Source organism: Corvus moneduloides, chromosome 1 (assembly GCF_009650955.1).
Source record: "Corvus moneduloides isolate bCorMon1 chromosome 1, bCorMon1.pri, whole genome shotgun sequence".
In the NCBI taxonomy this organism is placed as follows: domain Eukaryota; kingdom Metazoa; phylum Chordata; class Aves; order Passeriformes; family Corvidae; genus Corvus; species Corvus moneduloides.
The window spans coordinates 162,338,217-162,361,173 of NC_045476.1; the positions used below are offsets into that span (position 1 = coordinate 162,338,217).

Genomic DNA, 22,957 nt, shown 5'->3' on the forward strand with positions numbered 1-22,957 from the left:
TAGCCTTATAATTATTAAATAAAACTATAAAACTTGACATTGAGTTTTCAAGCATAAATACTGTGGAAATTCTTTAGCAACAGTACTATCAAATGGTGTCTCAAAAAGGGCAAATACCAATAATTAGCCACTACTGGCTTTCCCAGCTTAATGTTACCAAGAAATTTCCCACAGGATAAACTCCCATTTTTCAGGAGGACAGTTTAAAAATAAGCAATCTATTTCTCTTGCTTTTCTTTCAATGTCTATGACCTATTTACACAACTTAGTCCTTTTTTATTTCTATTTTTTTCCCAAATTTGCACTGCTTTGAACACTGCATTTAAACAACCCTTCAGTGACTAAGTTCCCACTGAGGAGTTAAGACCCTACCCAAAAAGAATCATCACAACATATGAGATACTTAGATAAACAACCAAACAAAGAAAATGTCTTCTGTACTCCATTCAGTACATAGCACACAAATAGTAATTACAGTCATTTAATGAAGCATGAAAACAAAGATTTATATTCCATTATTTTCTCCTTATCCATTTGTTCTACACAAATGTTTTTAGCTGGTGCTTTTGTATATTGGGAAATAATGTACTTCTGCTTAGTTGGTGTCATTTATATTAAAAATATACAACCTTCCTCTTAATTGTCCTGTATATGCAATAATTTATTTGTTCTCAGTAATTTCTCTGAATTTATTTTCAACAGCTCAGGTGTATTCTGGTACCTGCTTTTAAACACTCAAGTTTCTAACTCTGGAGGTGTTAGATTTGGTGTTAGATATTGTATGTTATAGTTCATCCTCAGCCACTACAGAGTTCAAACAGTATCTTTGTTTTACACTAACACACAACACTTCTGGTGACACCCATCCTACCATAATCAAGAGAAATGATTCCTGCAATTTACCAGTACAAGCTTCTGTAATGAAAGATCAGAATATCTCAATATATCCATAGGAAAAACGGATCTTCAGCAACTACTTTTGTGACCAAGATAAAAATCCAAGTATACAGCACATTTGTTTTCCCCAGAATTTCCCATTCAAAATGAAGGACATTGCTCTGCTCTGCACCTGCAGCAGGGGCCACACACAATTCCACCCCAATCCATGACAAAGCTCCTTCCATGGTATCCCACCAAAGAGAATTATTTCAGATGCTCTCTGGTTTCAGCTGTAATGCTCCTTGTAGTGGTAAACACACCACAGAATTACTGTAGGACAGACACATGACTGGGTTAATGTGGAACAGTCACCCAGTATAAATCCTGGTATCTGTAAGGAACAAACTGCTCCTCCATCCTTGTTTTCCAACAGCAGGTTCATGTGGGACACCAAATTTTCATCACTACAAAATCAGCTTGAAAGAACAGGGTCCCAACCCTCACTACTACAGCTTCAGCAATCTAATGCAGCATTAACCCTGAAAGATTTGTGCCTCATCTGCTCTGAATGAAGCCCCATATGCACAAAAGCCCAATGCCTGCTTCTAATGTCATCAGTATTTTTAGGAGCCACCTTAATAATCATAATGGTAGTTTTTAAAATACACACAGGAGGGAAACACATGTGTTCCCACCCCTATTTACCCATCTGAAATCTGCTATAGGAGATAAGTCAATACTAGGGAAAATTAGGGCTTTGGCCTCATCTAGGGGAGTTAAAAGCCCAGATCCAGTATCAGGATAACATTCATCTGCCATCTGCCCTCAGCTGCTCCTCCTCTACATGTCCCAAGGTCACAGTCTCTATATTATCTCGAGGTGATCTTTGACATCTCTAACTAATTTTGGAAGGTCCTCTGTTAATAATAAGGGCATTAGAGATGGGCTGGGGGGGAAACCAACTTCTGACAAGGCATTGTTAGGGGCAGAGCAGCTAAAATGCTGCCGTCTGTCCAAGTGGGCTGAGCTCCAGATGTCACTGCAAGAGACACTGCTGCCTTGCAGACTTTCCACAAAGTAGGACTGGACTCTTGGGAGCCATATAGAACTCAACCTACTAAACAGGCCTTGCTCTCAGCTAATTTTATACTTCTCCTCTCCAACAAAGAATTTTGAGTTTCCAGATCAAGCAAGTCCAAGCATCAACATAAATCAACTTTTTTTTGTGTGTTTTTTTTTGTTATACACAACTTAATATACTAATTGTAGTAACATTTTGTTCCAGGCTACTAATGAAGACATATCCACGCATCAATACATGGAAACCTGGTCCCAAGCATTTTCAATTTATCATGCTGAATTATGAGCAATTCAAGAAAAGCCCACTCTGGCTGACAGGTGGAAATTTTAAATCAAAGCAGCCCTTTCCCTTTGGCCTGAGCTTGGCTGCCGTTTAGGAGGTGTTAAGGAATACAAGGAAGTTTCACATTCCTACCATACAGCACTAAGGGAAAGCAGACGTTGGGCACACAACATCTGTAGCCAAAGTAGCTCCACAACTATACAAACAGCAGAGCCTAAAACAAGAATGCCAGCATAGTTTTGAGGGTGTAAATCAACTTTTACAGGAAAAAATTAGTACTTTATGGGGTACTGTGAATTTCAGCAACTTCAGAAACCTACCCCCGTCAAGGAAATCTCACTTAAAATTGTCTTTTCAAGCTGTAAAGAGCAGGACAGGAGAGGTTCCGTTTGATTTGTATTTTTACCAAAAAAATAAATTTTTAGTAACTTTTTAATCAGCTGCAATTCTTAGATTGCCACCTCCCTGTAGAGCACAGTTTATGTCTCAGCCATTAACTCTTCATGAAAGATCTGCTGGGTTTTGGGTGGTTTGTTTTTTTTCTTGTTGGGGGCTTTTTGTTTTAAATAGGCTGCCAACATCAGGAACAATGCCAGCTTTTCTCCCAATGTCCTTCATTTCCTACAAAGCTTTTCCTGTCAAAGTCATTTGTTTTAGGTCTCCTATTTTTATTATGGAGTAAGAGATGTTGTTATTTAATTAGGTTAAAGAGTCTAATTCCCAGCCTGCACTTCAAATTACATATCATGCACCTAAGCCTTATAAAACTTTAATCATTAAGTTATTACAGTAATTGCCTGGACTTAAAATTTCCTATGTGTCAGGGACAGAGTTATAAAAACAATTTAATTTGCATGATGTATTTATCTGCCACAATATAAAGAGATATTTCATTTAATGAAATACATTTTGAGTGTGAACATAATCTTTACAGGCACTACAGGGATAGAGAAGAAAGTGCCAAGTGTCCACAATAAACTTTTTCTCCTCCTTTTTAGAGGATGTTTTTCCCTTATTTTTTTTTTAATCACAAAAAGTATAATTTTTTTCTCTTTTCTTTTTAAAAGGAGTTTTCTTATGAAAATGAACCCGCAGTGTACTTGCCTGGTGAGACACAGAGCCCTCGTGGCACAGAATTCAGCTCAGTTTTTTCAGGGCATCATTGACCTGCCCTAACTTCGAGATCATACCCTGCTTGCAATTCCTTCTCCTGTGCATTACACAAACTTTGGTTCATTTTAAAAAGCAAATTCAAAACACAGTTCAGTCCTATGGTCTCCTTTATTATACATATATGAACATCTCCAGGGTAGCTCCATACTGCAGGCTAAACGAGGCAGCAGAGAAAAATTCCACACTGATAAAAACAACTTTTTCTTGTTCACTGGGATCTAAAAAAACCCCCCAAAAAGTTACTTTAAAAGTCTTCTGTTAGAAGCACAAGGACAGCAACAATGGAACAGCTGATGCCAAGAGCTGCCCCCACCCCCCTTACAGATGCTTATTCCCTTTTCATCAAGGGATAAACCATCTCCAATTACTGCAGGCTAACATGTTATTCAAGGATAAATGTGTGCAGGCTCTTGTCCCACAACAAAAGGAAAGCAATTCAAGTAGCTTACGTCTGATTCTCATTACATGAATGTTTTTAAAAGCTGTATTCTATCTTGATTTGAGATATGGCTTTCATTCCTCACTCAGCTACTAAGGCAAATTAGAGAAACCAAACCTGTCCCCTTTATTTCCACTTCCCAACAGCCACGTCACTGGAACACAGGGAAAGGAAGACACTATGAATTTCACCAACTCTTACTTAAAGCAACTGAAAATGCTCCCAAAAAGGACAGGAAAATGGTGAAATCCTATTTAATTACTCAAAACCTGCGATTTTAAATTCTCCTTTTGTACCTTTCCACTTGTTTTCTCTGAAAAATGTTTAAAAATCATACAAAAAACCAGGTATCTTCATTAGAGATTTACAAAACAGTCATCAGAACACACACACGCAAAAAAAAGGATGCTATTCTTGATAAAACTTAACTTACAGTATTTTTATTCACTGAACTTCACATTTAAGGTTTTGTGGATGGGATTAGAGCTAACTTTGGTTCAGATTTGGGTATTCAATACCACAGGACACAACTGAAGGCTGGCACACAAAACCAATGCAGTGAGCATCTGCCAACTGTGCAGACAACCATAAATCTGGCTTTTCCTGATTTTTGAATACTTCAGCCTTACAATTCCAACAGCACTGGGTGGGATCCAATTTGCCTAATTTGGCTGAAACTGTAAGCAGTTAGGCCCAGGGGAGTAATGCAGTTGATGCAGAATCGCCACCTAAATGCTCCACAGATTGAAAAAAGAGAAGACACCCCTGAAGTCCTGTCACCCACTACCTCTGACACCTGCCAAAGAGAGCAGTAACAAAACAAAAAGACACAGTTCCAACATTAGTTTGTTGATCAGAGCTCTCAAATGGGATGTGAAATGACATGACTTGAACACACAGCTCCTCCAGTGAAGGGGAATGACCTAAAGATCAGCCTCTCCCCATCTCTGGCCTCAAAGCTGAGGCACAGCCTGAGCACAAGAGGCACTGCATGACATCGTTAGTGGGACTGATTCTGATGCTATTAACGAGTTGTGTGGTTTCCCCCTGCTCTCACACACCAATTTTAATCCCTTGCTGTACAGATTGCAGAATGAAAGGTCTCATTAAGTGCCCTACTTTACACTTCCAATTAAGAGCAGCTCACGCCCACCGCAGATGGCAGAACGACCGCCACGATCACAGGTTCTTGATTTGTTAGAGACTCTTGAAGATAAGGAATATTCGAAAACTAAGAGAGGTCACAGCATCCTTAAAACAGTGAAAAACCAAGGAGAAAATAGTGATTTCACATATCAAGCCCAAGCTGAGAAGCCTGAAATGCACCAATTTGCACAGGGCAGTGCATTCGCTGAAGTGAATGGGAGTAGTCATGCATGTGAAGGCACAAACGTGTGCCAGCTTTGGGTTTAACAGCTTGATAATTGTGGTTTGGGTGAGCTGGATGAATAAACCCTGTCTGTTGACAGTGATTAAGGTAACATTTTGTTATCTTTACAAAATGTTCTGTGCCTTTCCAGAAGATGAACATCACTTGAGGATTTAAACTTTCTTTTTCAACAATGCTGCAGCTGTGCAACTCAGATTCAACAAAATCATTACAATTCCAAAATCCATGGGTGACAGAGGTAACCATGTTTCTTTTCCTTCTCCATGAACTTTTCAGTTTGATGCTATACATTTTTAATAAGACAGAAAACATGCATTTGGATGTTACCAAGTTAGCAATAAGGTTCCCAGTCTCATCCTGACAAAAAGTCACAGGCATCTGGTCCTCACAAAAATCTTTTCTTACTCATTTATAACACCCAAGATAACAATGTATTTGATTTTTACATTGAGAAAAGCCAATCTAACTACAGAAGTGGTGTTTCTGTTGGATTTTTGAAATTTTGTAACTGGGTTCTAGCTCCGTATCTCTGACAGTTACTTCTGTGCAGAAAGCTCAGGATATCTATGTATGCACATATGAATTCTGTTCATTCTGTTGTTCTTGCCTACACACAACATGATGTGTCTGACTGAGCAGTCGTTAGCAAAAGATGTTAAAATGTTGCAGGAATGACACTGATATAGGAACAGAACGTGAAAAATCATCTTTCCTTGTTTTTTTAACCCCTCCTCTGTTGTAGATCTGGTTTATGATGCAGACTTACTGCTCAAATTCTTCTCTTGTCTTCTTTTCATACGTCATTGCTGCTGCCTCAACACTTTACCAGATAAAAGTTATTGTCCTAGTTTATCCAAGAGGACAAGTGAAATTTATGGAGCAAAGCAGAATCATGGATAGCTCTGGAAAGTTCTGCACCTGATTTCCATGACAACAGAGACCCAAATACCTTACAGCACCCCGAAACAAAGAGCAGTGACTTTTAAAGAACTGGATTCAGAAATACCTCACTATAAGGTGAAGAAGAAAGGGGAAGAGAAAATAAATGGGATGGTGTGCAGAGCAAGGAGAGAAGACCATCTGATTTTCACTCTGTAATAGCACTGTGATTCAGGGCGTTGTCCAATACAAGCAGCTGTCTGCTTTGCCTATTGGTCCTGATGACCTTCAAAAGCCTTCTATCTGAGCCATTTGTATCTGTTTGTAATGATTTCTACAAATTTAGTTAAAAGTTAACAAATACTCCTCTGGGATTTCAAACTCCTTGCTTTAAAGAAACAGTTCCCTGAGGCAGAAACGAGAGGACACTGCGGGCTTGCCAGTGTTAAACAGTAAGTGATGGAGTTTAGGAAATTATTGTGGAGCTCATCACCCACTTTTGCACCACGGGAAACACAAATCTGTGTTTAAAGTCAGTATGGAGGAAGTCCCTTGCTGCTAAAGGAAAAAGGAACATGATTTTGTTGTTTGTACAAGAAGCCCTATCAGCACTACACTAAAAACTCACCAAAACCCAGACATTTTTAGGCTGAAACCATGTTACACAAATCACTTAAACTAGAATGCTAAGCCCAGAGAAGCACTGCAAGAGAATTGTCTTTTCACAAGTCAACTTCATCCTATCAGTATCAATATCACATCAATACAAAAGCTGCATCACACGGTAAAAAAAATTAAAAGTCATTTACTTAAGACAAGAATGTGCGTTGCACAATTGTGCTTGTTGAAGTTAGAGGACAGGGTAGCCATTTTAGTCCTGACTCCCCTAAAAAATATCCCCAGGAAGTTTTACCGTGAACTTGTCAGTCTAAAAGCAGATTAAAATCATTTAACTGAATAAAATTAGAATTTCGTGCTTTGTTTATAGAAACTTTGACTATTATGCAGTTTTAGTAATCCAGAAGAGATTTTAAACCCAAAAAAATAACCTAAAAATGTGAGTGGAAAAAACATTTGATGGTTTGTAGTGCAATTGTCAGTTACACTTGCAAAAATAAAGAAATTCAGCAGTTTAATCAAATGTGAATTAACTGTAAGAAGCCAGTGGAACAACAGTCAATTTTATCTCAGTTAGCACAATTATTACCTGCAGAATTATCTTGGTTTTGGAACATATTCCTCACAACTTCTCAAGGAGAAAGATGTCATGGGATTTGTGGCCTTTCTGCTTTATATATATGCGACCTTAAATTTTTTCCGTTTTTCTGTTTCTGCAGTAATATCCTACCCACATATTCAAATCCCGAGCTTTCTAAATTCAGCAAAATCAGCAAAAGACAAAGCAGTAGAACTGAACATACCTGCTGATAGAAAAAATTTAGAGTTGGTTTGTCCTCAGTGAACTGGTTTAGAAATCCTTTTGGCAAGTACCGAATTCTCAATTCATACCTGAAAAGCAAGAAGAAGAGTGTTGAGCGGAATTAATATTAATATTTCCTCCCAACATTCTTAAAAATACAAACAAACTCAAAACAAACTTAGAAAACTAATGGAAAATTTCCTTTTTGATTACTCAAGAGAACAAAACTGGCATTTATCTTGTACCTGACATTTCACAGAGATGCTTACCAAGGACCTTTGTAACAGAGGCAAACTTAAGAGCCCTGATGCCTTCTCAGAGCTTCAGACAGGACTGAAGCACGAGGACTTGGAGCAGATAAGCTCCAGATCCATGGGAAGGGAGGCCTCAGTTAGGTGACAACAGATGAGCTGCCAGAACCACTGACATGACCCCTGGCAACAGCTTTTATCTCTGGTTCTCAAAATCAGGTACTTAAAACACTGATCCCACTGCTCCAGGAGTGACAAACAGTGTCACTCACCAGGGAGCCACATCCTACAGGAGAACAAGGAACAGGACTCCGCTCCTTCTCTGATCAATGCTCTAATATTCACCTCTGGATTTTCCATAGGTTTTGGAGGGGTTTCTCTGTAAAAAGGTTTCCTGCTCCCCTATTTATCATCAAGACACATGCAAAAACTAAACAGTTTTGAACCTGACAGTCATATTTTTCAAGTTAACTGTACACCAGAAGTGAGGGAAACTCAGAATGAGCCTTGACCCATAACCTACACTAAATCTGTATCCCTTATCAAACCTAAACTTTTGCTTTCAACCTCTAAATTTAGTATTATTTCTTGTCCTAAACTTCTGCTTTCAATCCTTAAATTTAGTATAATTGCTTGTTCTGTGGTAACAGCTCACGATGTTTGACACAGACTGTTTGCTTCCTCCTCTGACACATTCCTTCAATGAAAGTCCGATAATAAATGTCTCCATCCCTTGGGCTGTGCCAACACAGCATATTCTAACACTCTTAGCAGTGCTTCCCAAAGTAAGTATATTTAACAATCTGCCTGTGATAAGAGCAAATATTACAACATTTCAATCTGTTGGTTTCAGCAGGACAAGAACTTCTTTTCAGCAAGTGATCTAGCTGCCTGTAATCAAGATGTACACGGCAATTTGGTAAAAATTTCCTAGGGGTAAGTGTTGCCTAGGATTCCACTGCAAGCAGATGTTGCAATATCTAATAAAAAATATAAAATATTATTTGCTTTGAAATAATTGAAAATACATTGTCCTGTTAGAAGCCATTAAAGTTTGGAAACTGTAAATACACACACACACCCCGTATATAAACAAAGAATACTAGAATGGTCTTGTTGTAGTATGGCAATATATTTCATAATTCCTGTGCACAGAAAACATGTTCTTAAATTAAAGAGTGAAATGCAGGCGAGGCTGAGAACACCTGATAGAGAGCAGATTTACACTGCACGTAAGGAAAAAATGTTTACTCTGAGTGTGGCGAGACCCTGGCACAGAGGAGCTGTGGCTGCCCCATCCCTTTAAGTGTTCAAGGCCAAGTTGGATGGGGCCTGGAGCAACCTGGGATAGTGGAAGGTGTCCCTGCCCATGGCAGGGAGTTGGACTAGGTGATCCTTAAAGGTCCTTTTCAAACCAAACCATTCTCTGACACAATAAAACAGACACAGATAAAAAAAGACTTAAAGTCACAATTAAGACAAACTCTCATTTGTGAAGAAGCACAGAAATCACCTTCTATTGATGATCGGCCTTTATATTTCATGATCCCCAGCAGATAACTAGTTATTTACTAAAATTTAGGTATCAGCCAAATTGTACTTCCAGGTATTTATGTGTCAGGGAGAGAAGGCAGCATGAGCACACTATCCAACTGCAGAAAAGCAGAGCCTCTCTTGGTTTTTATTCTGCCATATCCACTAAAATCTACTGCTGAACACAACTGCAGAGACTGACATGGAAAAAAACCAAGTCTGTGTAAAAGACTTCCTGCCTTTTCGGGGGCTTTATAATCCAGTGCATTTTAGAACAACAGAACCCTTAAGCTTGGAAAAGACCTTTAAGATCTTCAAGTCCAACCATCAACCCAGCACCACTACCATGTTCACCACTAAACAAGTGTCCTCAAGTGCCATATTCACACTTGTTTTGAACACTTTCGAGGATGGTTACTCCACTGCTTCCCTGGGAAGCCTGTTCCAGTGTTTGACAATACTTTCCATGAATAATTTTTTCCTAATATCCAACCAAAATCTCCCCAGGAGCACAAATCTAATGAGGAGCAGCTGAGGGAGAAAAGGAGGCTCAGGAAGACCATATCACTCTCTACAACTCCCTGACAGGAGAGTGTAGCCAGGTAGGGATCAGGCTCTTCTCCTAAGTGACAAGAGATAGGACAAGAGGAAACCATCTCAAGTTGCACCAGGAGAGGTTTAGACTGGATTACAGATCAGAAAATTGGATATTTGATATTAGAAAAAATCCCTTAATGGGCTGTCAAAGATTGGAACAGGCTGCTCAGGGAAGTGGTGGCATCACATCCCTGGAGGGATTTAAAGGACATGTAGATGTGGCACTTGGGGACATGGTTTAGTAGAGGCCTTGGCAGAGTTGGGTTAACCACAGGGCTTGATGACCTTAGAGGTCTCTTCCAGCCCAAATGATTCTGTGATTGTAGGATGCAGAACACCATTACTCTCTAGGATTAAAAAAAAACCAAAAAAACCAAACATATGAAAATCAATCTCTCTCCTTTACAGGGACGTGTCTTCTTAACTGATCAGCCATGAAAGTGCTGGCTTTTGCAACAGGATCTCATGAGAAAATCAGGTAAGGCAAAGCAGCTCAGCTGGGACAGTCACAGTGAGTGACCTTCATTACCTATTTATAACCTAATCTCTGCCTGGGCCTGTGGGAATGAAGAAGCCGACTTCCAAAGGCCAACTCAAGGATGGGCTCGATTCAATATCCCCTAAATTCACTGTCTTTGAAATGCAGCCAACTGACAAGGGTGACATGTCCCTTTCTCACAAACCAGGTCTGCTTTCAGAGCAAGTATCTCACCTGATGATCACTCCCCTAATGTTTGATAAGTTATATCCAGAAGATCACCATTCTTCTTACTGCTCTGCCCCTGTACTGGAGTTCAGAAACACTCTGCCACACCTCACAAAGGTGGGCATCAATTGAGTTCACAAGTTGTACAGTGAAGTGAACCCTCCACAGCAGAGTGAACACCACCAGGCAGTTCTGGGAGCTTCCCAGTCAGCAACAAGCATTACCAGGGCAGCTGGTGGAGCCAAAAACAAAAGGATGATCCAACTCTTAAGAATTTGTGCCCCTGAAAGAAATCATCTTGCCAATGCCAACCTTGCCTCCAGCAGGTTCTGATTCAGTTCACATCAACAGGAAAGGAATCAGAATAGAAAATGAGAACAAAAAGGGTGGACAAAGGAGAAGCCTTGTGTGAGTTTAATGAACTCAATCAGCTCTTTGAAGGATTAGAGAAGTATTAAGGCTCACAGAAGGAAAGGAAAAGGACTGGATAACTGGAAGTCATAGAAGAGAGAAGATAGTGCAGCGAGGAGAGGGACAGATCTGTTAGATCAACTTGGTCAACTCATTAAACCATCCCACAGGTGATCTGACCTCTCTGCCAGGGCTTTTGTATCACAGCTACCAAAACTCACAGTCCAGGACTGCTGAGCATAGGGTGTCTCCTGCGTGTCAGAGCCACAGCTGGGATGTCATCTGGTTACAGGGACCTGCTTTACAAACCTGAACTAGAGAGCTAGAAGGTGTCTGCCCTGTGGGGAACAGGGTGTTCCAACACACACAACTTGTTATGGGAACCTCTTGGTATTTCTTTTGTGTGACACAAAAGACCAGCAAAAGGAACAGTGCTCTGGCACACAGCAGTTTTGGAGACATAAAGGACAGCAGCTGTGACTGCTGTTCAAGGCCCAGTATTACACAAAATGATGAGGGTTGGTGTTATCTATGATTTAAGAGCCCCAGATCCTGCTAACTCTGGCTCACCCAGGTGAGTGATAGATTTTATTCTGGTAACTTTTGTGTGCAACCTACTGACAATTCATGTAACTGGATTAGTCCAGGAGAATTCCAAGATCTAATTTTTGAACACTGTGAATACACAACCCTTTAATTCAGATGATAAAAATAAAATAACTGCATGTGAGGCATTTAGTGGTTTACTAACACTATAGGAAGCTTTTAATTTAAGAACCATTCCAAGACTACTTCCCCTTCAGTAATCTAAATATTTCTACAAGTACTGTCATATGATCTTAGACACTTTGTGTTATGGCATTACAAATATGACAGCAGCATTTTGATTATGCACAGCAAATCTCTCAGGGTTTAAAAGGTATGTCAGGCAGCATGTATTCGATAACACATTAAATGACACTTGGAAAGGTATTGAATAATTTACATCTTATCATAGCTCTTTCACGAGCATTTTACGCAATTCCTTTCCACAAGCTTCAAAACAATATCTGACTTTCAATTAAGTGTGTTCTGCAATGTGTACCATGCAAGTTGTACTGCCTAATAAAAATGGAACTGAGACTGGTACACTAAGTAACAAATTTCCACACCATTAACTATTCACATCTCATCTACCATGTGATAGCACCACTAGCAAGGGAAGGATTCAGGAATCTCCTCCTTTCTAAGCTGTGATTTCACAGTATTATCAATGAAAAACTTATTGCGAGGGAAAATATCCATGTAGATCGCAGAAACAATGCATAGAAGAGAATATGCAACATTCTTGAAGCCCAGGTTTTAAACATTCCTCATTTCTTTGAATTTGTGGAATTTGTTAAAATTGGGATCCTAAAGAGAATTTATCAACTGAAGCGTGCCAACTGTGAAATCTGCTAAAATACAGTAACTCCATTTATGAGAAATTAAGTATAGAATATTTACAGTAATTTTGCAGAAGGTATGTGCAGCCTTTAAAATAGCCAGCAACTTGTGCACAAATTGTGGTTATGAACATAAACCACTGAAATAGATGCACAACACCCCTGTAATGAACTAGCAACCACAGTAATCTATTCTTTGGTTTAATCTCTATTTGGTTTATTGGTATTTTACAACTGTGAGCTCCCCATTTTCTCTAGTAGACTACTGTGTGTTTCTGCAAATAAATTTTAGTTTCCTCTTGTCCTTCTACCAGGAAAGTGGACAGTTTCCTCCCTTCCTCTCCTGAGCGTGTACCACCAGCTTACCCTCCTAAAAAGCTGAAGAAACTTAGGTCATGAGACTTCTTTTATTAACTAACCAGCATCATGAAAAACCTCAGCAAATGTGCCCAGGCTATGAAAAAAACCCCAAAATTCTGCAGTTATCTTTCTACTGTTCATTGCTCCTGGTATAACTTGAGAAGATCACAGTCAGAAGGAAGGCAGAGGTCACTTATTGCTCTGGGCCACAATGTAAGTTAGTTTAACAACCGAAAAGTTTTTCAACAGCAGAGAGATAAAATTATTTTTGACTGCATTTCACTCATTTCAAATCACATTTCTCCTACTCAGTCTATAGATAAGTACAACCAGTACTTAACAATATCCTTTTGGCTTTATTTAAATAACAAGATTTATCCTTTTAAAATTGCAGCTGCGTGCTTATACCACAACTAGGAATAGCATTCCTGCCCTAAAACTTTTAAGTATGACAAAACTTGCAGATTTCAGCACAAATGACTAGGATATTTCTGTTCCTATTTTATGCTTCCTCTAAATCCCAGGTTTCTCCTCAGTTTGCAGGAAACCCCTTACAACAACAAAAACCTCTGAAAGCAAACAAAACATTGCTCACAGCTCCTAGTGAAAAGTTTGGTGGGTTTGTTTTCCCCCATTCCATCACCTCTATTCCACTACAAAAGGATCTTTCTTAGTAAACAAATTACAGAATATTTTTTACAACAAAGCAAAAAGACTTTTATGACTGACATTGAACAGATTTATACTCTTACTTCCATTCTTCTGGAGGGTGGGCTAATTCAAATTTCTCTCTCACATTGGACACCCCCATGTCCAGGTGTAGCCAGTGAACTTCCTCAGACTGCAGGTGACTGAGCCGTAACCCATAGCAGGCCACATTTTTCACTTTTTGACTGTCCACAATCTTCTGAATTATGCCCTAAAAGAGAAAACACACACTCCTCACAAGCTGTAAAATACAATATATATATATATAAATTTTTAGATTTTAATTATTACCATGTAATACCCTACACAAAATACTAAGCAGCACATAGATAGAAACTTTATTAAGAATACTAAACATATTTGTCAGCTACTCTTTCACACATCTAGTTACAATGGCTGAAATCTTCCTAGCACGGCTTCAGAAAACATCAGTAAATATGTTCCATGCATTTATCAGATTTAGGCCAGCATTTCCTCTATGTAAAACAGAATAACATAACAGCCAAAATATTAAAAGCAGGTTTGTGGATGAAAGCAAGATTTATTAGCTCAAGAAAACCCACCAGCAGCCTTTAAAAGTTGCTCTCCATCAAGAACCAGAAAATCATCTTGGGACTTTCATCCTCTTTAGTGCCCCAACAGCCAGGATTTCACAGGTGACACCACAGCCCCTTGGTTTCCTTTCCCCTCCTTCCCGAACTCATTTGAAATGCAGCACAGATCCCTTGTTTTATAGAAGACTAGGCAAGAGACAATTATTTGGGAACATTCTCAAACACAACAAAGGTTGTTTGCCCTGAAGTAAATTTCAGAGCTTGAGGATCTCTTGCCCAAGAAAGGAACCTTTTACATAAATCCGTAGCAGATTGCCGTGTCAGACATCAGAAAGGTCTGACATGCAGTAACTAAAAATCGAATGTGTTAGTGGAGCAGGGATGAGCAACCTTTCAGGTGCAGCGTGCCAGGCTGTCCTGCTCTTATCCCGATTAGGGAGCCAGCAGGAGCTCCGAGCTGCTGCCTCACAACCCCGTCAAAGGGAAGCCGTGTCTCCCTGCAAGACGGCAGATCCTGCCGGCCGATCCTGCCGGCCGGAGCTCAGAGCTCAGCAGGAGCAGGGGCTATCGCTGCTCCCAGACACTTCTTTCAGGAATTCACAGGCCTTTGCTTCTGTGCCTGTAATGGTCTGAAAATTTCCTACTGAAAACACTCGTATAAGTACACACACACGCACACAGATGCACGCAGAGATGCGCAAGTTGCTGGTTCTTGCTCAGGATTCCAGATAAACGTCACCACATAACCAGTGGAAGTTCTACAGGAGCCAGAGGAGCCTTCTGCAGTGAGTTAGAAAGAAGGTTTTCTATAGGATGACACTGTGAGTCTGGGGCACAGGACTGGTGAGGAGCAGCTGAGGGGGGCTCAGCCTGGAGAAAAGAAGGCCTGGGGGGGGATGTGGGGGGTGGTCATTACTGCTGTCTACAACTCCCTGACAGGAGGGTGTAGCCAGGTGGGGTCAGACTCTTCTCCCAGGTAACAAGGGACAGGATGAGAGGAAATGGCCTCAAGCTGCGCCAAGGGAGATTTAGATTGGGTATTAGGAACAATTTCTTCACTGAAAGGGTAAAAGCCTTGGAACTGGCTGGCCTGAGGAAGTGGTGGAGTCACCAACTCTTGAAGTGCAAAAAACATGAGGATGCGGCACTTGAGGACATTGTTCAGTGGTGAACTTGGTTGTGATGCTGGGTTCATAGCTGGATCTGATGACCTAAGCAGTCTTTCCCAACCTAAACGACTCTGATTGCTTCCCAAAATTTGTTTTATACCCCAAAGAAATAGTTTTTTGCTTGCTTAATTTGTAGATTCAGGATTTTAAACAAACTGCAAAAAGAGAATTAAGGAAGCACTAAATCTGAATAGAGGGGGAAGATGACACATGTAGGAGTGGAATCATGCTGTTGGTGAGGTGATATCAAGCTGTTAAATCAGCTCACACATCCCCTCAAACTGCAACCTTTAAATAATCTTTCAGAAGCAACGCAGTGCACAGAGAAATGTAAAACACAATACTTTCAAGCCTACAGGAAGGAAACACAAGCCATGTTTAGTAAGTTCATGGGGACTGAGTTAGAAGACGTTCCATCAAGCCCAACAGGACCCTGTGTCTGAGAGCAGCAGTGTGAGCATCCTCAGAAGCATCGGTTTGCTTCAGAACCCACAGCCCCCAATTTCCCTTGTCTCCCATGCCCTGGAGCTGGACATCCAGTGCTAAGTGGATGGCGAGGCCAGACCTGAAGGAAGATGAACAGCAGCAGCAAAGCAAGCAGGAGGCTTGCAGAGAATGGTATTGTGTGGGAGGGGAACTTCACAACACTGGCAAACCCAAGCTTTCAAGCAGCTGGCAGCACCACAGACTCACCAGCCACAGCCTGTCCCGACAGCCAGAAGGTGCCCAAGCTGCCAGAACAAAGGTCTGATGCAAACAAGAACTCCCTGCAGGCACCTCAGTAAAACAACTCCAGGAGGAACCGGAGTGGCCACAGATGGGTGCCAGGGGATGAGGCAACACCAGGCAAGCACACAGAACACTTCCCCCAAGTGCTCTCCTAACCTCAGACTATTTTTATCCCACTGGATTTCCCAAGCCAAGCATTGTTTCTGTCATTCATCAGCCTACAATGAAACTCTTCCAATTACTCATCCTGTCTCCTCTTAAAGCAGTTCACTTTTTGCAACCTTCCCCAGCAATTCCAAAGGTCTATTATCAGATCAGTGAACGGTTTTAAATCTGAATTAAATGTAAATTGTTTAAGTTTGTTTCTTGCCTGCATTTGAGGCTCTTTGTATCACAAACTACAAAGGAGAACAGTTGCCTGTATCCCTGGAAACACTTACCACCACCAAGTACTCTCAGAAGCAACAGAGGCATATTTAACCTCTTCTTCACCCAAAGGACAATCTCTGCTTAGTTAGTAAAGCCTAACATTTTGGCAGGCCAGCTCTCATCCAAAGGGAACGGTGCCAGCTCTTCTACATGCAAACAGAAGAGACTCATTCATTTTAATATCTTCCTGCACCCTGCAGAGAGCGTGTAACATACAGCATTACATTTTGGAAATCCATCCCTCCCCCCATCTCTGACACTGTCAGTTGATAATGAAAATGGTACATGTTCTTAGATGATAGTTACACCTGCTGTGATAAGAAATGGCTTTGGAAAGGAAAAAATTATGGTAAAATTATCTATGACCATGAACCACTAAGACTACTGATGCCTAAGGCTCAGCTGAAACCATTAGTGTTTACTCAGGAAAGAATCAAGATGGGCACCTCAGACCCTCTCTAGTCTTCAGGCTGGGATTTCAAAACGACTGAAGAAGTCAGGTGTCCTAATTCCTGCCAAAATCGAGAGAGATTTTAAGCTTCTGTCCTTTTTGTATCATCAATTGACTCTCAACCTATCACAGAATCAAAAATAAAAAATAAAAATAGACATATCTTCTGAATTACATAAGAAGGGTATGTGGCGAGGTAGCTGCTGTCACCCCAAGAAAATAATTAGCAACAATTAGTACGTATTGCAACTCAAGAAAAAGTCAGCAAAAACACTAAGGAGACAGCAGAATGGGTGCAAAGGAGGTCAAGTGCAGGTGTTGGAAAATATATTCTAAAAAGCCATGTACTGTCAGGAGGGAAGAAGTGATGCTTTATGTGAAACAAACACATTAAGTGCTTCTCTTCTCTCTTGTTCAGGAAAGCTGCAGAGCTCATTCCAGGTGCTATCAACCCCCAGTCAGAATCAAAAACCGGAGAAATTAGGAAACATGGTGATTAAGACGCTCAAAATGGCTGGTTTGCAAGGGAGACCTCTCTAGTAAAACATCTATTTGCTTATATACCTTTTTTTATTAATAAACCAGAGAATTTGAATTTTCAAACATTTAGAGCCACACATCCCATCAGGAGAACGCAGCAGCAGAACAGGGCAGCTCATCCAGCCCCAGGGACTCGCACAGTCCTCACTGCTCTTTCCAAACAGTCCAAGATTAATCCCCAAGACTTGCACTGGCGCTGCAGCCAGCATCAGGCCAGTGCATTTAACTCCCTTAAGTAGCAAATAACATGTTGCATCTCCTCAGGTCCTGGGCAACCTCCACAGACCCAGTGGAGACACCTGAAGTGTCCAACAAAGCCACTGCCATCACTCCAGGATGGGTGACCGCCTCTGTGCCTTCCACGGTGGCTCTGTGAGGAGCCCTGCCAAAGCAGCCCGATGTTCTCTGTGGCAGTGATGAGAATGCTTAATCAGAAGTTTCCAGACTAACAATTTAACTGCTTAACCACTGCACAGTAGCAGCTACAGCATCCTGCTGAGACATGTCACCACAATCTTTTAACTGGAAACACGGCCAAAGAAATCTGAAATCTCTCCAGACTCTACTGCAACCAGCCTTGCAGCTCAGGAAGCTCCTCAGACGGATTACTGAGGGGAAAAAAACAGGTAAAGACCAGCAGTTTGAACATGGACTACAAACTTCTGACCTCAATCACAGCTAGAAGTACTTGTTGGAGAGCTTGACTCCAGCAGAAACCTAATCCAGAATGAGATTTCACTTTGGGTACAGGGGATCCCTACATGAATATAAATTCCCATGAGGAGTTTTCATGTGTCTGTTGGCAGCTCCCCACAACTGCAAGGCAGTCACACAATCATGTGCCACTTGAGTGCGGTTTACCGTAATCACACTGATTTTAATTAGGTTTCTGAAGCTGACATTTACATCCTGAACATAAAATAGACTAGTACAGCTGAGCAAGAGAGAGTGGGAAGCCTTCAGAGGAATTTCCTATCAAAAGGCAAGGGATAGCTGACCTTTCCTTCCCTTTACCCCAGAGAGAAGAAGAAAAAGCTTTTTCTATAGGTAGAAAACTGGATTGCAGTCACTTCTACTCATTTGTCTAAAGGACCCACAGATACACATCACAGCTAATTTAAAAAATAGATTAATATTTGCCCTTAATTAGGAGGATGTGCCCAAAAATAGAATTTACAGTACAGTACATCAAGGAGAACGTTGAAAAATCAAGACAGACCAAAGAAAGGCTGAAAGGCACACAGTACCCTTGGCTCTCCCAGTACTTATCAATAATACTTCAGGCTTCTGTAAATGAGTCAAAATGAATTGCTTGCTTGTAAATTAACAGGACTGATGTGCTACTATGAATAAACTGAAGACAGAATAATATATTCCCAGTGTGACTACAAACCTAATTTCCTTATTTAGTAGGAAGGAGGAAGTTTCTTGCACCAGAAAAAGTCTTTAAGTAGCAACTCTGACATAGGCACAGCGTGCTAATGTTTGTGCAGCACTTCAAGTATGTCAAACACAGTATTTAATATATCAAGTATTTTAAGTCCTGATGACAGATTTATATGGGGGGCTGAACAAAAGTAAATGGCAACAGTCTGATGAAAATTAATTTATAATTTCCATAAAGAAGAACTCTAGAACATGCTCACAACACCAAATTCTGGGCTGTCCTCTGATAACACTGTGTCTGACAGTCAAAGCAAAAAGCCCACATTCCTCTTTCTCTCATTACTGTGCTTATCCAGCAAACACATTTGTGTATCACATGATAAACAAGATTGGGAAACTGATGCGGCTGCACAAGAACTCTGCCCCTGAAGCCCAACAAGTTAATATCAAAACCACAGCCTGAACACAGGCTGTCCTGGTGGCCAGGATCCTGTCGCCATTCCAGCACAGAGACACCTCAGCTCAAGCGACACATCCACCCAAGTGCCTCAGAGCTTTTCATATTCAAGCCACAGTCGTATCTGTCATACCAAATACCCCTCCACGCCCACACAGAATTCCACAAGGAACCTTCCAAGCACACGGTGACAGTGCTGACAGAGCAGAGCTGGTACAGCCCTGCTTTCTAGTCTTCTTGGATTAATCAGCACTTTTCTGATCCTACTGCACACTTCCCAAATAAATGCAACGCTGTTTTAAAAGCTGACCATAAATTTAGTTTTCCAGAAGCTTAACATCCAAAGCGGCGTGGGCAGCAGGGCAAGGGATGGCATTCTGCCCCTCTGCTCCCTCTGGTGAGACCCCACCAGCAGAGCTGCATCCAACTCTGGCGGCCCAGCACAGGAAGGACATGGAGCTGTTGGAGCAAATCCAGATGAGGCCACCAGGATGGTAAGAGGGATGGAGCACTTCTCCCATGGAGCCAGGCTGAGAGAGTTGGGGCTGCTAAGCCTGGAGAAGATAAGCTCCAGGGAGAACTTGAAGCCCTTTCCAGTGCTCCAACAAAGCTGGAAAGTGACTTTTTGCAAGGGTATGAAGTGATAGGATACAGGCAAATGGCTTTGAATTCAAAGAGAGTAGGTTTAGACGAGATATTATGAAGAAGTTTTTTTACAATGAGGGTGGTAAAACACTGAACCAGGTTGCCCAGAGAGGTGGTGCATGCCCCATCCCTGGAAACACTCAAGGACAGGTTAGACTGGGCTCTGAGCAACCCAATCTAGTTGAGAATGTTGCAGCAGGGCTGGAATAGATAACCTTTAAATGTCCCTTCTAACCCAGATTTTTCTGTGATTCTATTATTTCACTACTCCCTATCCTCAGATGAACTTGCAAAGTCTAATAGCCCCCTTGGATCCAGTTTTTGTACACTTAAACATTGATGCAGGACATTGACTTGAAGCCATCTACAGATACAGATTTCTTCAGAAAAATGCCGAAGGGCTATTTAGATTGGCTTTAAAATGTTATTTTGCATGTGTGTCTCATCTAAGGGTATCATGAGTATTTTGCACAAGTAAAAGAGGCATTCTAAAGCCCAAGGGTACTTTTGTCTTGTAATATACTGATTATCATGGTACCATATACCTTTTGTTTACATTTCAAGATCCATCATTTTGAATTATTGTTACCTTTTTCAGGTTCTCAGAAGGGAGGCACCTACAAAATAACAATACAACCACACCTTGTTACCTGGTACAATTCATGCAGGCACACAGCGGAGAAAAGGAAGGAAAAAAAGGTAAATAGTACCAATTTTCTAGCTCTTATACTACACCAGGAATGATTTTATACATTTTTGCACACATCTATTTGATGTTTGAATCGCTGCACTCCAGTCTGCTTCTATACATCAGATAGTTCTACTGCCTCAAAGCATGTGTATCACTGTACACATGTAGAAATGAGATTTGAATACACAACAGGTGCAGTAAAGAGCTGACTTCACCAAAAATACCAACCCAGCTTTGACTCCTGCCAGTGCTCACAGCCTCTCTCCACAGAACTTTGTGTGACCAACTTGCTACCCCTGTTACTAAATCTAATAAGAATCCATTTTAAAAGAGAAACCCAGTAGATAAAAACTTATCCAATTAATACTTTTGCATCTCCTTTACAGACTGGAGTAGATATACCAGAGCAGCTCTACCCCATGCCCATTCTCCTACACCTCTTCAAGCTTCTGGCTTGGGAGGAACTGAGAAGCAATAAGCACATCTGGCCATTCCACAGTTGGGTAGCAGTGAGTTCAACCTCTGGCTACCTGTCAGTCAGTCAGAATCAGTATTGTGTTGCCCAGCTCTGCTCCAGACTAGCCACAGTAGATGTCTGGCACCTTTTGTCCAGATATTGGCTCTAAATAACATGGGTTTGAAAAAGGGGGAGAGGAGAGACTTGGAGGACAGAGATGAAGGTGAACGAGTGGAATCACATCTGGAACTGAGGATGGGCTGACAAGCCTCTTGCCCTTTTCCCGAACAGACAACATCCTTCTTGGGAAATGCTGGAAACCAGGAATGATGCTGTGGATGAGAAGGGATGTTCATCAATAAGGCTTTAATACTCTATTCACTCGTGCTGCAGTAGGAGCAGTAGCAGCACTGTGCCAGCATAAGCAGGCATTTCCTCCCCCCCCCAGCCTTCTCAGCTGTGTTAGTCTGCAAGACAATGCAGCTAACAAGATTACAGAACTGATCTGGATTTAAGACATCAGCAAAACAATAATTCATTTTAACTTGGACTGAGTTTGCCAAAACAGCCACGCCACCTATGCCAGCACAACTACGGTGGTAGCAGGAGAAAACAAACAGCAAGAAGGAAGCTGGCACAGCTGCCAGATCAAACACGCATTTTAACTAGGATAGCATTTGAACCACAGACCTTTGCACTACAGGATCTTTCCAATCCTCCACCACAAACTGGATCTCCAATCAAATACTCTGCTCTCCTGCGCCAATAGATGAAAGTACAGCATGCACTGAATGGGAGAGGCAAACAGGAAAAAAGACGCAACACATACGAACACAGTAACACAGCTGAATAAACTGCTTTAGTGAAGACCCAGCTGAATGTGCTTCAGCCCTTCCCCTAAAAAGCTCAGCTTGGGGAACAGACTCGAATACACAAACTTCCAACAAGCATCCATGCCTTCTACCTGTGAGAAGTAAGATTTTGCAGGTGGGTAGGGAAGCTGATGAATTTGCTTTGGTCTTTTTCTAGATGGATGGGACATAGCCAAAGCATGCTCCTTGCATTCAATTTTTTTAAGGTTAGATATATCCTTCCCCTTAGCTAAGGATGTTCTTTTTTAATTCAGCTTTTTGAGTTCTTATTCTGTCAATATTAAGGAAGCTGACATTTCAAGGTGGTACTGCACAGAAAAGGAAGAAAAAGACATTTGAATTATGAACAGAGAACCCTGAACACTATCTTTATTTGTTCAAGAGCTCTAACCATGCTTCTCTCCCAACTACAAAACTAAGGACAAAGCTGACAGGTTAAAAGTTTTAATGCTACCTCTATCCAGCTTAGATTTTAGACAGTGTAGCAAAACTGGAAGAAAACACAACTTTCTGAGAATCAAGGTACCACGCATGTCTGGCAATAACCTGGTTTGAGGTTTGTAGTTGTTATTTCCACATAAATAATGTCTTTACTTCTCACAACTACTAGTGAAGAATCAAGGACAAGCTTTAAAGGCTGGAAGTTTAAAAAAAGGAGGTGTAATGGATGCAAGCTGGCCACCTCTGGGGTGGAAAAGGAGACTGCGCAGAAGATCTGCACTTCACCAAAAGCCACCTGTAAGGACTCACGCAAGGTTTCCTAATGCCTGTTTTCTAAAAACTCCAACTCTTCCCTACCCCCTCAATCTGATAAATGCATTGCACTCTTCTTTTTTTATTTTTAAAAATTCGGTTACAATTCTGCTTCAACCACATCTGAAAACAGAGGTCATTTTCTCCCAAGTGCTGATCAAGACCTGGTGGCAGTGTTTACTTTCAGGGTGCACTTGAGACCAAAAAATTCAATCTCAGCAACACCCACCTCCTCACATGCCACACCTGAGGCTGGGAGCAGGGCAGAGCATGTCCTGCATTCTCTCCAAG

The 22,957-nt window shown here is 41.1% G+C and overlaps 1 protein-coding gene across 12 annotated transcripts in view; it reads right to left on the minus strand.

Moving 5' to 3' along the window:
* The window catches only part of PTK2 (protein tyrosine kinase 2), a 193,975-nt gene that overhangs the window by 83,101 nt on the left and 87,917 nt on the right, over window positions 1-22,957 (minus strand). For all 12 annotated transcript variants that reach the window (XM_032134352.1, XM_032134343.1, XM_032134285.1 and 9 more), the window contains 2 exons: window positions 13,578-13,744; window positions 7,545-7,632 (listed from right to left, as the gene is read on the minus strand). In XM_032134352.1, the coding sequence (XP_031990243.1) occupies window positions 7,545-7,632; window positions 13,578-13,744 (255 nt within the window). The remainder of the gene's footprint in view (window positions 1-7,544; window positions 7,633-13,577; window positions 13,745-22,957) is intronic.